The sequence below is a fragment of the Mizuhopecten yessoensis genome, unplaced genomic scaffold, assembly GCF_002113885.1.
Source record: "Mizuhopecten yessoensis strain PY_sf001 unplaced genomic scaffold, ASM211388v2 scaffold8057, whole genome shotgun sequence".
Lineage (NCBI taxonomy): Eukaryota > Metazoa > Mollusca > Bivalvia > Pectinida > Pectinidae > Mizuhopecten > Mizuhopecten yessoensis.
Genome location: NW_018407357.1, coordinates 988392 through 1004460, shown reverse-complemented (window position 1 = coordinate 1004460; position 16069 = coordinate 988392). Strand labels below are relative to the sequence as shown.

The 16069-nt window shown below is 36.2% G+C and overlaps 1 protein-coding gene across 1 annotated transcript in view; it reads right to left on the bottom strand.

Annotated features, from left to right (window-relative positions):
• Positions 1 to 16069, bottom strand: part of LOC110454766 (CUB and sushi domain-containing protein 1-like) — a 74020-nt gene that overhangs the window by 55914 nt on the left and 2037 nt on the right. The window contains exons 2-3 of the mRNA XM_021504460.1: positions 11265 to 11523; positions 1257 to 1311 (exon numbers count right to left, since the gene is read on the bottom strand). Coding sequence (XP_021360135.1) covers positions 1257 to 1311; positions 11265 to 11309 — 100 coding nt within the window. The 5' untranslated portion in view covers positions 11310 to 11523. The remainder of the gene's footprint in view (positions 1 to 1256; positions 1312 to 11264; positions 11524 to 16069) is intronic.

The window sequence follows — 16069 nt, the reverse complement described above, 5'->3', positions numbered from 1 at the left end:
TGAATATATGAGCTACTCTATGGAAAAATGATCATATCTGCCCACTGTCAGATGGTATAAATTTAAGTTTTGATCAGATAATTCTTTTCTTGCAGGACAGATTAAGAGATAGTTAAGTGTTATACTTATTTACTAGAAACCAAAATAGGATCATTTTTCTTCATTAAAATTACAATAAACAAATAAACAGAATATTTTATTGTAACATATCACGAACTTTCATTCCGATTGGGCATCTTACTAAGAAAAACAAAAGTAAGAAAGAATTTAGGAAAATTTATCAGATACAAACAGATAGTTCAGACCACATGCGTCGCAAAATAAACTGAACCCCTAGAATGCCGACACCACTCTGAAATAACGTGTGGGAGTAAACAATATTCACTTTCTGAAATTACAGTAAAATAATTTCAACAAAAAATGTAACTGATCATGTGATGAAATCAACATCTCCTGACCAACTGTACCAGCGTTATTCTGATCCAGTCTTTAGCACTGCGTAAAACATTTGGCAGAGACGTATATATTACAATATTTCCATTTGCTCTGCATTGACACTGTATTACTGACGTCACGAAAAAAATGTTGTCTGCCAGAAAATGGCAAACAACACATCAAAGCAAATAAATCTTCATTCCACAAACACAGTAACTTCCAGATTCTTCACAAAGATTGAACTATTGAGGTTGAAATAATGATTTTGCGTTTATTTCCACGACCTATATTTTCCCCGGGAACGGTCGCGTGTACTCGTGACGCCACAAAAAAGCATTATTTAATTTGTCTGCAATCCTGTGAGAATTATATGACAATAACATTTCAAAGAGGGCTTATAAGTTTAATGCTTAAATAATATATAAATGTCTCTTGTTCAAGTTAGGTAAAAAAAATGATTTAACAGATCGGCTGTACCACAGGCACCTGGAAATTTGTTACAGCTATATATTTATCTTCAAATTGTTGAAGTTGGTCAGTACCATTTAGAAGTATTTGGACCAAAACTGAGGTGTTCAGAGTAATTTTACATATTCAAAAGGTGTTCTGATTAACTGTCTGTATATATCACCATTGGAATAGGTGGGTTTTTTTTACCGAAAGTTGATCTAAACTCTTAACAATTACACTGAACACCTTAGTTCATGTCCAAATATGGCTGTAACAAATTCTCATGTCCCTATGGTCAACACCCAGTACATCTAAATACAATGTTAGTGTCAAATGTCTGAAGTTATTCTGTGTTGTTGTTGGGTACATACCTGCTGGACATTCCAAAACAAGTTCTGAGTCAACGAAAGAAGTGGCAAACAGCACCTACAAGTAAACACCAGATTTGAAATTGTGATTCGCATATGTTGATGGTTATTGTACAAGATGGATGGATAAATTTAACTGGGTTGGACATCGTAAATATCGCAATTAACATACTTCTGAATTATTCACTCCAATATTTAGTGTCTACTAGTATATGTTTTTTTCATCAAACTAATCCGTTTGTACAGAATGTAACTGTATCCAGAGACGTATATATTGTAATATATAACAGTTATGTCTCTGCTGTGTCTTATTATCTTTTGTCTGCAGCTGTCTTGTATAAGTTTAACACGGATGTGGTACTATCATGCAATTTTACACTGGAGTGCCATGGAGTAGCACCTTTTTTTAATTACTATAAGCAGGGATGTGTAGTGGACCCTCCACTACACATCCCTGCTATAAGCATCACTTTGGTACCTTAAAGGGATACTAAGGAAATATTGCATAAGCTAATTAATAAATTTCTATCAATTTCTGAAATGCCACCATTCCATTTCAGGAAATAGTGTTTTTCTTCATTTAGATATACTGTAGCGAAGTTATCAGCGATGGTGAAAATACTACACGGAGTCAGGCCCCTGTGCCTCGCAATGTTGTAAACAACCGCGTTCTATGGCTTAGTATTCGCTAAATATCACTTGGAAAATTATGGCAATCATTTTTATGAGTTGCTATGATTATTAACTTCCATTGTGAAGCGTACGAAACATTAGTAAAGGCACGGAATTAGATTAGTCCGTGGTAAAGATATCAGTCATTTTAAATAAATAAAAGTTCAATGTCAGTCTGTTGCAGCCGCCATCTTTGTATAGACAACAGCATCAGCACTTACACTACAAGGTACGATAATCGGTAACTAGGACCTATAACACCATTCGTGGCAAATGAATGAAAATATAGAAAGTCTGGATGCTTCTGACTTTAAGCATAGTCATATTTGGTCTAAAATACGTAATATCCACCGAGTCAAGTCGGACAGTCCCTCGCTACAACTTCCCGTTCCATGCATACAGTAGGGCTGCAGTATTGACGATATTCATTACAACGCTTATGAATATTCATGTTATCATTTTACGAATGTAGACAGTCCCGATAATAACCCAGAGTCATCACACACGGATATAAACATAAACCAGTTTAATTCATGTATATTTACATCCTGTATGTATGACTTGTTAAATTTTAGACTTTTTTAATTAACATTAAATACCCACAGGTGCGAGAAATATTTTAGGAAATTCCGATACTTTCTCACACTTTTCAAATTAATAACGGCGTCAAGAGTATAAAAAATAAATTTTTATCATGTCGTGATGTCATTATTAAAACGGGCACGCCCCACCCACAGGTAATAGACACAACATATCCTATGCCTATATTCTAATATGTAATTACATATTAGAATAGGCATAGGATATGTTGTGTCTATTACCTGTGGCCCCACCCGTACAATATCAACTAGTTTCCACACCCTACAGAGAATGATATATATATATATATATCCCTGCAAGTGTAATGACTAGAACAAGCCTCCATCCGGAACGCGGATGATAGCGATAATATACAAGGCGTAACCCTAAGTACGTGTGGTATACGGTGTATATAATAATGTGTGTTCACACATCAACGCGTACAACATAGTTTAACTACGTAACCATATAATGCATCTCCTATCGTAAGTTAAACCGTTAAATGTAACATCTGTATGAACCAACTACACGATGTAACAGAAAACAACGCATTGCTAATATGTGTCACTCAACATTTAATACATTAACTAACAACCATACACCAGAATTAAAACAATCACTGGATAGGTCTAGACACAAAAGCTAAGGGATATCATGTTACCCGTCCACAACACCAGGTGTTCCGTAAATTCCCAGGTGTTTTGTGATGGTCAGTAAATTCCCAGGTGTTTTGTGATGGTCAGTAAATTCCCAGGTGTTTTGTGATGGTCAGTAAATTCCCAGGTGTTCTGTAACGGTTAGTAAATTCCAAGGTGTTCTGTATCGGTCAGCGAAATCCCAGATGTTTTGTAACTGTCAGCGGATTTCCAGGTGTTCTGTAGTGGTCAGCAAATTCCCAGGTGTTCTGTAGCGGTCAGCGAAATTCTAGATGTTTTGTAGCGGTCAGCGAAATCCAAGATGTTTTGTAACTGTCAGCGAATTTCCAGGTGTTCTGTAGTGGTCAGCAAATTCCAAGGTGTTCTGTAACGGTCAGCGAAATCCCAGGTGTTTTGTAACGGTCAGCGAATTTCCAGGTGTTCTGTAACGGTCAGCGAAATTCCAGATGTTTTGTAACGGTCAGCGAAATCCCAGATGTTTTGTAACGGTCAGCAAATTATTAAGTTTTCCTTAACGGTCAGCGAGTTCCTTGGTGTTCTGTAACGGCCAATAAATTATTAAGTTTTCCTTAACGGTCAACAAATTCCTAGATGTTTTGGCATGGTAGCTCAACAAATTCCGAGGTTGTTCTGTAACGGTCAACAAGTTCCGTACCACAGTTGGCACCTGTCATAATGTCTCTTGTCATATAAAAAAAAAATGAGAAAAAACAGAGTCGGGCACCGGTTATCAATGGTATAACTGAACACACGAGAAAGAAAATCCCGACGATTTAAACACGCCATAGATGAACAAATTAATCAGGAGATTGCCATTCTGTAAACAATGAAAGTTGCAATGGCACTGCAGATGTAAATGGGGAACTACTTTTGTACAAACTTCATAAATTAAGATTTAACGGCAAATTTGGAGGTTACCATACCGATACATTCCAAGGCATGTCCTCTTTGGTGAATATACCCAATTGTACAGGAAGTTGGTCACGGCACGGCACTGTGTTGTATCTATGAGCAGGATGCTCCAGTCTACTCATCTGTAAATGAGTACGTGGTTCGGCAGTGCTAGTATTGTTGAATGCTAGCTGTGAGCGCCGAAATAGCAGCTCCGGCTGTATGCCACGAATAATAATTTGTGAACAGCTTTAAGACGACCTACGAACTGGGTTGTGATAAAGTGGTATATAAGAACCTCGAATTATTATTATTATTATTATAAGTGAGAACATTATCCAGATGGTGCTTTCTTAATCGACCTGATCATTCACATTGATGAACTTATCAAGTATTAACGTCGGAAATCTTCACATACCTTGTGGTTCGCTAGTTGACAATACACTACTGCTCACAGTGTCTACAATATTGGTCTAGAATCAACTTGATGTTGTCTTCTGATGATGGCGAGTGTAGACGTAATTAGAACAATTTTAAAAAGCTTGGTAATAAACTCCACAATTAGTCAAAGTAGGTCGGTGCCTAGCAGTTGTTTAGTACCATGCAGGCTTGGAGCAAACAGATCACACTGGAATTCTTACAACAAAGTCATGGAGACAACAGATCATACTGGACTTCTCACAACAAAGTCATGGAGACAACATATCACACTGGACTTCTTACAACAAAGTCATGGAGGCAACAGATCACACTGGACTTCTTACAACAAAGTCATGGAGCCAACAAAGCGTACTGGACTTCTTACAACAAAGTCATGGATCCAACAGATCACACTGGACCTCTTACAACATAGTCATGGAGCCAACAGAGCACACTGGACTTCTTAAAACAAACTCATGGAGCCAACAGATCACATTGGACTTCTTACAACAAAGTCATGGAGCCAACAGATCACACTGGACCTCTTACAACAAAGTCATGGAGACAACATATCACACTGGACCTCTTACAACAAAGTCATGGAGCCAACAAATCGTACTGGACTTCTTACAACAAAGTCATGGAGCCAACATATCACACTGGACTTCTTACAACAAAGTCATTGAGCCAACATATCACACTGGACTTCTTACAACAAAGTCATGGAGCCAACAGATCGCACTGGACTTCTTACAACAAAGTCATGGAGACAACAGATCACACTGGACTTCCTAAAACAAAGTCAGGGAGACAACTGATCGCACTGGACTTCTTACAACAAAGTCATGGAGACAACAGATCGCACTGGACTTCTTACAACAAAGTCATGGAGCCAACAGATCACACTGGACTTCTTACAACAAAGTCATGGAGCCAACAGATCACACTGGACTTCTTACAACAAATTCATGGAGCCAACAGATCACACAGAACTTCTTACAACAAAGTCATGGAGCTAACAGATCACACAGAACTTCTTACAACAAAGTTATGGGTTATACTTTAACAAAAACACCTGCAATCTACTGCCGGGATAGCTGAATCAGTGGTTCGAGTAGTTCGAGTGGTAGTTACTGAGTATGAATTTAAAGTAAAGACGAACTCAGTCCGTTTGCGTGTGTTTAATATCATTAAGGGGACAAGCATACTTATCAAATCAATTGGCGAGCTGGGTCAGACATCCGTAGACTTACTCGAAGGAACGCAACGAAGTGCTTGTTGGTGTTATCTTGGTTAAACGAAAACATCTTCGACTGCCGTAACATTTCAATATAAATTTTAAACAAGAAGTTTATGTTCTAGAATAAACTTTGTTATGGACCTTAACTATTGCGAGGACTTCAGCCCCAAAACAAACAAACAAAACAAAGTCATGGAGCAATAAATTGTACATGAAAGCTCATTTTTATTGTTAGACTTTATAGTTTTCCTATCGGGATATCCATCAACAAACAAGCCACGATTCATCCCAGATGTTTAGGAAACTTCCACGAAGTTTGAACTACAATGTCTACTCCTAGAATTCATTGTCAGCCCGGTACAAAATCTGAAATACTTAACATCGACAAATTCATGTCGACCAGTACATCAATAAGTGGAAGGAAAGAATATGAAAAACCTCACTTTGGATATACTGCCTTATTCATACAACCTTTATTATTTACTACAGTTATTAATTACATGTATACAGAGAGGAGGTGAAGCTATCTGTGCGCAAAGAAAAGTAATAATATAGTCACACTTTTGATCACGTAATGTCGTGCACTTTACGAGAGTAGAGTGAGCTGTACGATCAAACGTTGAATTAAGTTTATTTGTGAAGGAGACTGAGCAAACAATCTTTTTCTGAGAGATTGGACAAACGTGACTTTATTTACTGGCGTGACTGTGCAGGGTGATAGAAGGGAGGAACGTCTGGTACTCAGTAGCCACAAGCTGGATGTGTATCACACGTTTACATTGTTGAAGGAGACTGATCAAGCCATCTTTTTCTGAGAGATTGGACAAACGTGACTTTATTTACTGGCGTGACTTTGCAGGGTGATAGAAGGGAGGAACGTCTGGTACTCAGTAGCCACAAGCTTGATGTGTATCACACGTTTACATTGTTGAAGGAGACTGATCAAGCCATCTTCCTTATGGGAGATCGGAGGAAAATTAAGTGTCTTTGCATGATGATAAAGAGGAGGAACTTCAGATAACAGTACCCAAAAGCATCAAGCTTGAAAAATATGAAACCTGCGCTCTTATTTCTGTTATTACACTAAGCAGTATACTACTGTAATACCGTTATTATCACACTACACAAAGTGTATTGTAATACCGTTATTATTGTAATATTACGCACATAACGATATTGTATATTATCTTAATTACAATTAACACTTTATATTATAGAACCTAGGTTCAAACTTCAGAGAAACGCACATTACGCTACATTGTAGGCATTGAAATATAAAGATGCCAATTAAAGAGTAACGCTTATTAATCTTAAAAGGTTAAAATGTAATATAAACGAGCAAATTCGGTAACAACCATTCAAGTAAACATCGTGCCAAAAGTATTCGCGATTTCCAGGAAGTACTTTATATATTTCATGCATCCACTGAAATAAAATTTGACCACCCTTAATTTGTAAGACAGAGAACAAAATGACGTTGTAAGATTGTACAGAAATGATTGAATATAAAAACTTATTTTTCCGCAATATCTGCCAAGCTGATATGACAAGACAAGTTATTCAGATTTTTCAGTGTGTGAACATTTCTCAATAGCTCTATAATTAGTCCCAGAAAATTCTAATGAAAAAGTGAAAATGCATAAAATGTCGGGAAACAAGGAATAGGCACGATGTTGTATATATTGTAATACAAAACTTCCAAATTTAGTAGAAAGTAACATTTATCACGTACCAAGGTCTCCATATAAAACGTTCAAACTCGGTATAGAGTAGCACTTATCATATGACATAGAAATAGTGTGATATATAAATTCAAATTGATTTAAGAGTAACATGAATTAGCACAGAAGGTATATATACATATTGTAATATCAACGTTCTAATTAAGTTACATTTATCACATTACAAAGAAAAAATATTGCTTGATATACGTTCAAATTTAGAAAGAATAACAATCATCACATTTAAAAACTATATATTGTAATATAAAACGTTGTAATTAAATAGGGTGACACTTATCACACTACAAAGTATATACGTTAATGAATAAATTCAAATTCATTAAAGAGTAACATGAATAATCCTGAGCTATATACTAGTTCAAATTCAGTGAAGAGTTACACTTATTACATTACAAAGTCTGTCTTGCAACACCGGAGTAACTTCATCACACTATACATCTATATGCATGTCATTATCGAATTCAGGCGTAATATAAGCCAAATTGCATTACATAGCGAATAGTTTAATGCTACACATTATGGACAGATGACGTAATGGAGACAGTACTCACGCTGTACGTAATGTGTGAGAGAGGACAGATCGAGGGGAATATATATCATATTCAAAATCATAAGATGTTTTGTTTGTTACACATTTAGAACTTATTAAACGAAGAAAATGACCAGAAAACAGATTCAAACTCCAGATGAACACTTACTTCTATGCGTGATTACAATGTATTGTTATAGGGAGGTTAAAGTTTAGCGGAGTAATATTTACAATGTAGTACACAATACGGTATCTATAGTAATATGCAAGTTCAAATTCAGCAGAGTAACATTTATTACACCTATGGTATCTGTAGTAATATATAAGTATATATTGAGTAAAGAACAGCCATTTTATATAACCTTTTTATAGCTCAAAGTGTAATGTTATACGAACATTCAATCCTTATAGGTCACCTGGTCAGTGTAAACAGCCTTTAGAGGAGTATTGACATACAACAGTAGTTGTGTGTATATTTAATTATGCTAATAACACTGTCCGTCTTGATGTCTATCCGCTTTATACGATATTTTTAATGTACATGGATTTACTTATCTCTGTACTGTCTGAAACGACCTCTGCAACGTCTAACACTATATTTGTTGCGGCTAATACTCGTTTATAATTGTTATTACTTCCTCTGTCATGTCTAATACGATCTTTGTAGCGTCTAATACGATCTTTGTAGCGTCTACTACGATCTTTGTAGCGTCTAATACGATCTTTGTAGCGTCTAATACGATCTTTGTAGCGTCCAATAGATCTTTGTAGCGTCTAATACGATCTTTGTAGCGTCTACTACGATCTTTGTAGCGTCTAATACGATCTTTGTAGCGTCTAATACGATCTTTGTAACGCCTAATATTATCTTTGTTACGCCTAATACGATCTTTGTAGCGTCTCATACGATCTTTGTAACGTCTAATACGATCTTTGTAGCGTCTAATACGATCTTTGTAACGTCTAATACGATCTTTGTAGCGTCTAATACGATCTTTGTAGCGTCTAATACGATCTTTGTAGCGTCTAATAGATCTTTGTAGCGTCTAATATTATCATTGTAACGCCTAATTCTATCTTTGTAACGCCTAAAACTATCTTTGTAGCGCCTAATATTATCTTTGTAACGCATAATATTATACTATCTTTGTAACGCCTAACACTATCTTTGTAACGCCTAATAATATCTTTGTAACGACTAATACTGTCTTTGTAACGTCTAACACTATCTTTGTAACGCCTAATAATATCTTTGTAACGACTGATAATATCTTTGTAACGCCTGATATTATCTTTGTAACGCCTAACACTATCTTTGTAACGCCTATAAATATCTTTGTAACGACTGATAATATCTTTGTAAGGACTGATAATATCTTTGTTACGCCTATAAATATCTTTGTAACGCCTATAAATATCTTTGTAACGACTGATAATATCTTTGTAAGGACTGATAATATCTTTGTAAAGCCTAATGCTATCTATGTAACGACTGATAATATCTTTGTAACGCCTAATACTATCTTTGTAACGCCTGATATTATTTTTGTAACGACTGATAATATCTTTGTAACGCCTAATATTATCTATGTAACGCCTGATAATATCTTTGTAACGCCTAATACTATCTTTGTAACGCCTGATACTATCTTTGTAACGTCTGATATTATCTTTGTAACGACTGATAATATCTTTGTAACGCCTAACACTATCTTTGTCACTCCTAATATTATCTTTGTAACGCATAATATTATCTTTGTAACGCCTAATAATATCTTTAAAACGCCTAATAATGTCTTTGTAACGCCTAATATTATCTTTGTAACGCCTAATAATATCCTTGTAACGCCTAATATTTTCTTTGTAATGCCTATTATTTTCTTTGTAATGTCGAATGTGTTCTATTTAACGGCTATACCTTGTTACGTTTAATACTATCTTTGTATCGTCTCATACAAAGAAACGTAGTCTGAAAGTGACACGAAAGTAAGACAAATACGAGCTGCAGTTTCCATAATTTAAAATTTCATACATCAGAAAACTTTTGTTCAAATTAATGCCTTTTTGCGGGTTACAATAAGAATAGCATAACCCAACAACCAATACGGTTTGTTCGATTCCCTTTTTTCCTTTTCATTTCAAAGAAGAAAAATATTTGACTGGAGAAATTATGGCTGAAATTTTTGAACAGGAATCACAGGCATGTTCTAGCTTTCAACCGTAGATAGTTTTTCTTATTTGCTTTTACAAAAAGCACTCACTGAAACTGTCCCGGATGGAAGCTTACCCTAATATCACCCAGGGAGCGGGTGCGTTTAAGGAGCGAGCTGTTCTATAAAAAGATGTTACACTTTCTAGCTATTTAGCTGCGCTAACGTCACCGTACCGAGTCCAAAAGGAAGTGTAATCTAACCGTGAAACTCTTTAAGGGCGTTTCCCGTCGTAGACACGATAAGTATTGTCTAGAGCTCACCTTAATGCTCTGCTCATGTCGACAGTGACTAAGGACAAACACAATCACACTACAGGGGAATAATAGTGCGACACGAAACATTGATCTATCCATGTAACTATAAATAAAAGCAGTATTGTAAACAGAACGTTCCGGCTGAGTGAACACGCTTCTTTATACCATAGAATACGTCCGATTAAGTCAATGTTTAACCAAACTTTAAAGGAAGACAGAATCTGTGTTTTTGTTTTATCTAGCACCGGGAATTTGCAGCTTGTAAGATCGTGTTGTGTGAATGTTTGTAAATGTCAATTGCATTAAGGTTTCCATGTAATCTCACAGGTGTCGATTACTGGAAGTCCCGTACATGTGAACACACATGCATCAAGTCTGTTACCAAATCGATTATTATAGACTAATATAGGAAGACAACTGTTATGCGACCAGGACATTGTCATAACGTCAAACACAAAAATAGTGTTCTAGTAACATTATGTCCTGGTGTTGGTAATTTTTCTTGTCATCTGCTAAGACTAAGAAATTGTTGGACCCAGGCACACCCATATCAAGAGAGACGAATCTGTTTAATATATACCCAACTTGTAACACATATATAGATTGCACTTTCTATCCACTTTTAGGAAATTTATATATATATCGAATAAAAAGCAAAATATTTAAAGGAAAAAAATGCGGTTTTTAAAGAGGAAGCTTGCACAAAAACACGTGATATCGGCCCCACCCATTTGTGAGCTTAACTATTGATCGGCAGAGAAATGCACGTTTAATTAACTCCCTCTTAATTAATTGGAAAAAAAACATCTACTTACCTGAAGTACCACGAGAATAGTAAACCATGTCATTGTGTAGAACATCAGTGAAATGGTCTATGTATCCACACCCTTGATTCCAATCAAGAAGGGGTCCTGCCACCCAACACACTCTGTGGCTTAGTAAGACCTACGGGTGACTGCTTACGAGACTATAGCAGTTAAATGGGTGTTGGTGACAATCTGATAGGCCGGTGTCTAGGCAAATTGTGACTCGATATGACAGCATCACGGTTGACTGGGGTAGACTATAAGTTTCCTGCGTTTCGAAGTGTAGCAGGAAAGAAAGAAAAAAATATTTCTTTTATTTTTGAAGATTTTTTAACACTACATATTACATTTACATTTCATTTTTCCATACACATACACACACTCATTCCATTTCTAATCATTAGCAAAGACTAGAAATGGAATGAGTGTGTGCATGTGTGTGTATGTAGGAAACCTTTTTCTGTTCAGGTTCGACCAGAAACGTGTACATGACATTTTGTGACTAATAGCTCAAATAGGCATTCATAACTTATATTTAATTTGGTCGAAAACCACTTCGTATTTTGCATACGGAATCATATAACTTTAAATGAGGCCCATTAAAAGGAAGGGATGAACAAGGTTGTTGACGAAAATGTGTTTTTGTTTTGACCTGCGGAAAATGATCTAAAAATGTGATCTATGGGCATGCACAAGGTCATCCTTACTTTCTTTTTGAATTCGACGTGCATAGCATTTTGCGATTGGATCGGTTTGTCCGTGCAATGATTCAAGAATGTTGCTGTCAAAAATATATGGAAACTTCTTAGGAGACACATTCGTTTTACAACATAAATAGTTAATTACTTCACAAATTTCCAATTATGTTTCCATTTTGGCGGGGTGTCTTGCTGAACTTTTTCACTACTTCCTACTACGTACAGGGTTTGGTTTGACAGATGTGCATCTTACATAGGATAGTCCAAGTTTTAGTTGATACTTTATGTTCCTTCGTAACTTAAGATGATGAAACGAACATTGATTTGTTTGTTATTCGACTCCTTGCGTCAAAAGTATCTACGAGTATTACAACTTCTTAACGGATGTAAACTAGCACGACGTACGCAACTTCTTAACAGATGTTAACTGGCACGACGTACGCAACTTCTTAACGGATGTAAACTAGCACGACGTACGCGGTTACTGAAATGATTACAAGTACATTTCCATACGAACTATTGATAATGCAAAAGGCCGATACACTACACCATACATTTGTCTCCATCTCTTGTTGTAGACTGTTCAAGTGCACTGTTAGCATGAACACATCCACGCTAACGCATGAATTGATAATCACATCACTGAAACAGTATTTTTACATAAGGTACACAAAAATGTTCTTTATTTAACATTTCATGTGGAATTTGTGTCGAGTCTGACTCCAATCATCACCTCGTCAACTTCACTATAGCATTATTCTAACCTCATATTCCGTCTTTGCGTATTGCAGAGTTATCTTCTCTTGGGAGCAGGTATTGATTGTTACGTCATTGGTTTGTGTGAGAAAATTACGTCGTTTTCTCAAAAATTGATGACGTTACTCTCACAAACAAGTGACGTAACAATCAATACCTGCTCCCAAGAGAAGATAGCTCTGCAATACGCAAAGACGGAATACAAGGCGATGAAAATGTTCCCAGATATGTTGGTGTAAATCTATTAGTGTTGTGTTATTTTCTTTGTTAGCCTGACGTCATTCCAATTGTTGGCGCAATAATATTTTGTTGAAAATCTTGCAATCATCATGGATTAACATCCTTTTTTGTTTGCAAACAACCTGAGTCCCACAACCAAAGGCGGACAAAATGAGGTGAATGGACTAATTATGTAACGGTACTGTGGCGTCAATTTGAACTCATCGATTTTATCAGTTTCTAAGCTTCGCTCATCACACATATGTAATGTAAGTTTTCGTGTAATATATCAAGAAAATACACGTATCAGTATAGTAGTATAACATTTCATTAGATATAGGATGCAAACGTTATATCACTGTAGTTTTAGAAATACTACGCGAGTATGAATGTTGTATGTATACAAGACGGTTCTGTTCAAAGCTAAATAGATCTAACCCTACCCACGGTATATTGTACACTGCATGCGTATCATTCGGTAAACAACACGTACACACGTGTTATTAGCGGAACATAATTGTAAGTGGTATAAATCGACATAGCACCGCAAGGATAGCACATACCTGGGTATTCCTAACAATGAATTGAAACAGGCCAGTGAATAACAATGGGTAAAGGAATCTGAATGGTTCAGGGTTGAGTTAATGTGTAGAAGGTCTGCGTAGATTTTAACTTTCCATGGACCATTTAGTACGCAGATTGGGCAAGGAACGTAGATCAAGTGGCAGTGAAAGACAGACGTGGCGCATACTTTGCGCTGTACATTGTTACCATTGATGGCACCTGCATATACACAAATGTGTGACGGTGTAGGCATATTCTTACATCAAGTCTGGGATATGTGCGTCGCAAAAACATTAATCGAAAATCCTAGCCACCCGATTCTATAGAGCATAACGAAATGTTATCTTTAACGAACTACCCGCATGCGAGACAAGTAAGATCGCGCGTTCTTCATAGCGCAGCGAGCAAGCCAATGGAAAGTTTGCTATATTTCACTGTGATAGGTATCTCAATTTTCCACCGTACGCATTCCTGTGGGTACAAACTGTGTCGCTCTTCTGACCTCTTTAATTTTGTGTTCAAATAAGGCTGGATTTAAATCCAGTAAAAGTCTTTCATTTTCACTCCCAGACATCTCGTCGATCTTTCACCACTGCATCGTTTTTTACATCTAGAAATGGCTTACAACTTAGTTGCATAATATGTATGACGGTTTCGACATTTTTAATAAACTTTTACTTTTCGAGATACTTACATCCCTGTTTTCCCTTCCAACAGTGTGACATGACGCAGCTGTTTCGATATCCATGAGCAGCCTTGCTCGAAATAGAACAGTTTCTATGAAAGGTGTTGAATAATGACTGACTAGTTCATGACGCGTTGCTTTGAGAGTTGTATACTTTTGAAAACTAGGGACACGTTTTATGATAGCCATTATGATTTCGTTGAACAATATTCTACTTTTTGTGTGACATGAATGGCGACATTTTTATTACTCTTATAAACTTCCTCGATGTTTCATACTCAATGCCAAGTTTCTCCATGTCACGTTTTGACATTGCTTGGTTTTTCCTTGATTGGCACTGTTGGTATCTACGATGAAGCAAAAGACGCCTTCTCTTCTGGAACCCCTGGTCTTTATCTGTCTAAAGATATCCTTGTAAATAATTGTTTTGTTCATGAACTTCCCTAGTTTCGTCGATTCATAGTTCGAATTACGGTATTTTTTCCACTTCAGTATTCTGTCGTGTTGGTCGTATTGTGGAGTGAGTGAAATCGAGGTTTTACAACCGCCATGCCAGAATTTCAAAAGTTGTTTTTGGGGGAAATCTTGCTAATCAATATGACGAAAGAGATGCTACCCCATCTCACTTTGTACATCACTTTGGATTGACTAAACGGGTGTTCGTATTGGTCCCGATATAATTGCCAATTTGGCTATTGACACTCGGGCTAGATAAGCAAAAAACGGTATGCCGGGTGGCGAATTCCGGAAAGTTTTCATGTGGCGATAGTAATTGTGCGTAGACGGTTGTGCATATCCGGATAGGACTAGGAACGATAGATGTAAGTTTTGGTCATTAATAAAACTAAGTGAATGGATAATTGACTTAATTTTACAATGTGTATCAGTATATACACGTAAGAAAACGTGTTTTGTTACTTATTATTACAAATTATAATTCGTTGTGTTGCTAGGTGTTCCGAATAGCCGAGTAAGAGGATGCATGGTTGTTAGGATACCGGAATGTTTGAAAACCGCATTTCTAATGTATTACCGGGTTGTCTTTATGTCATATAAATTTAAGCTGAGAAATCATTTGTAAAAGTGATATATTTCAGTATTTGTTTTGAAATTCGCAGTTACGTAAAGTAAACATCACACGGAAAACTACGTTGACGTAACTTAATGTCGTTGTCATGGTAGAGTTTTCCCGAGATATCGTTGTGCATTTGTTTGGTTTTATAAGAAGCAATGTTGCAGCAAAATGTTGAAAGTTACAGCTGCATGAAGGTAAACGATGAGCATGTTTTTGTGGGTGTTTTTTTTAAGTGTACACTCTCAAATCTCATGTATGGCAGGTGGTTATTTTTTTCTAGTGTATATGAACACGGACTTAGATAATTCCGTGATATGAACAAGCATATGGTAGCACTGATCCTTGCATGAGTAACCTAATATAATATTACGTAAATATACATAATATCAGGCCTTAGATCCGTGATAATATACTACAGTATATAAATATAAATCAAATTAAAATGTCTCTTTAAAAGCTTTTTTAGTCATTCCAATGATTTTGTACTACTATTGGACAGCGAATGCTGTAAAATTTCAGTGTTTTTAGAGATAGAAAAAAGTATTTTGGAAAAATATTGATTTTTCTTAAAAAATTACACATATTCCCCAATTGTCTAAGTTGAAAATTGTCAAATTCCTTCAAGAACAAAATATTCAGATATATCTTCAAATTTTAACTTACCTTACATAATGACCAAATATTTAGTCGGAAACTATTTGAAATGTAGTGATTTTATCAAGTATGGCAAGTGACAATATAGGAGTGATAATACAAAGAAAACACACACACACACCAGTTTTACAAAAACAAACAGTATTTAAGGGGGGGGGGGGGG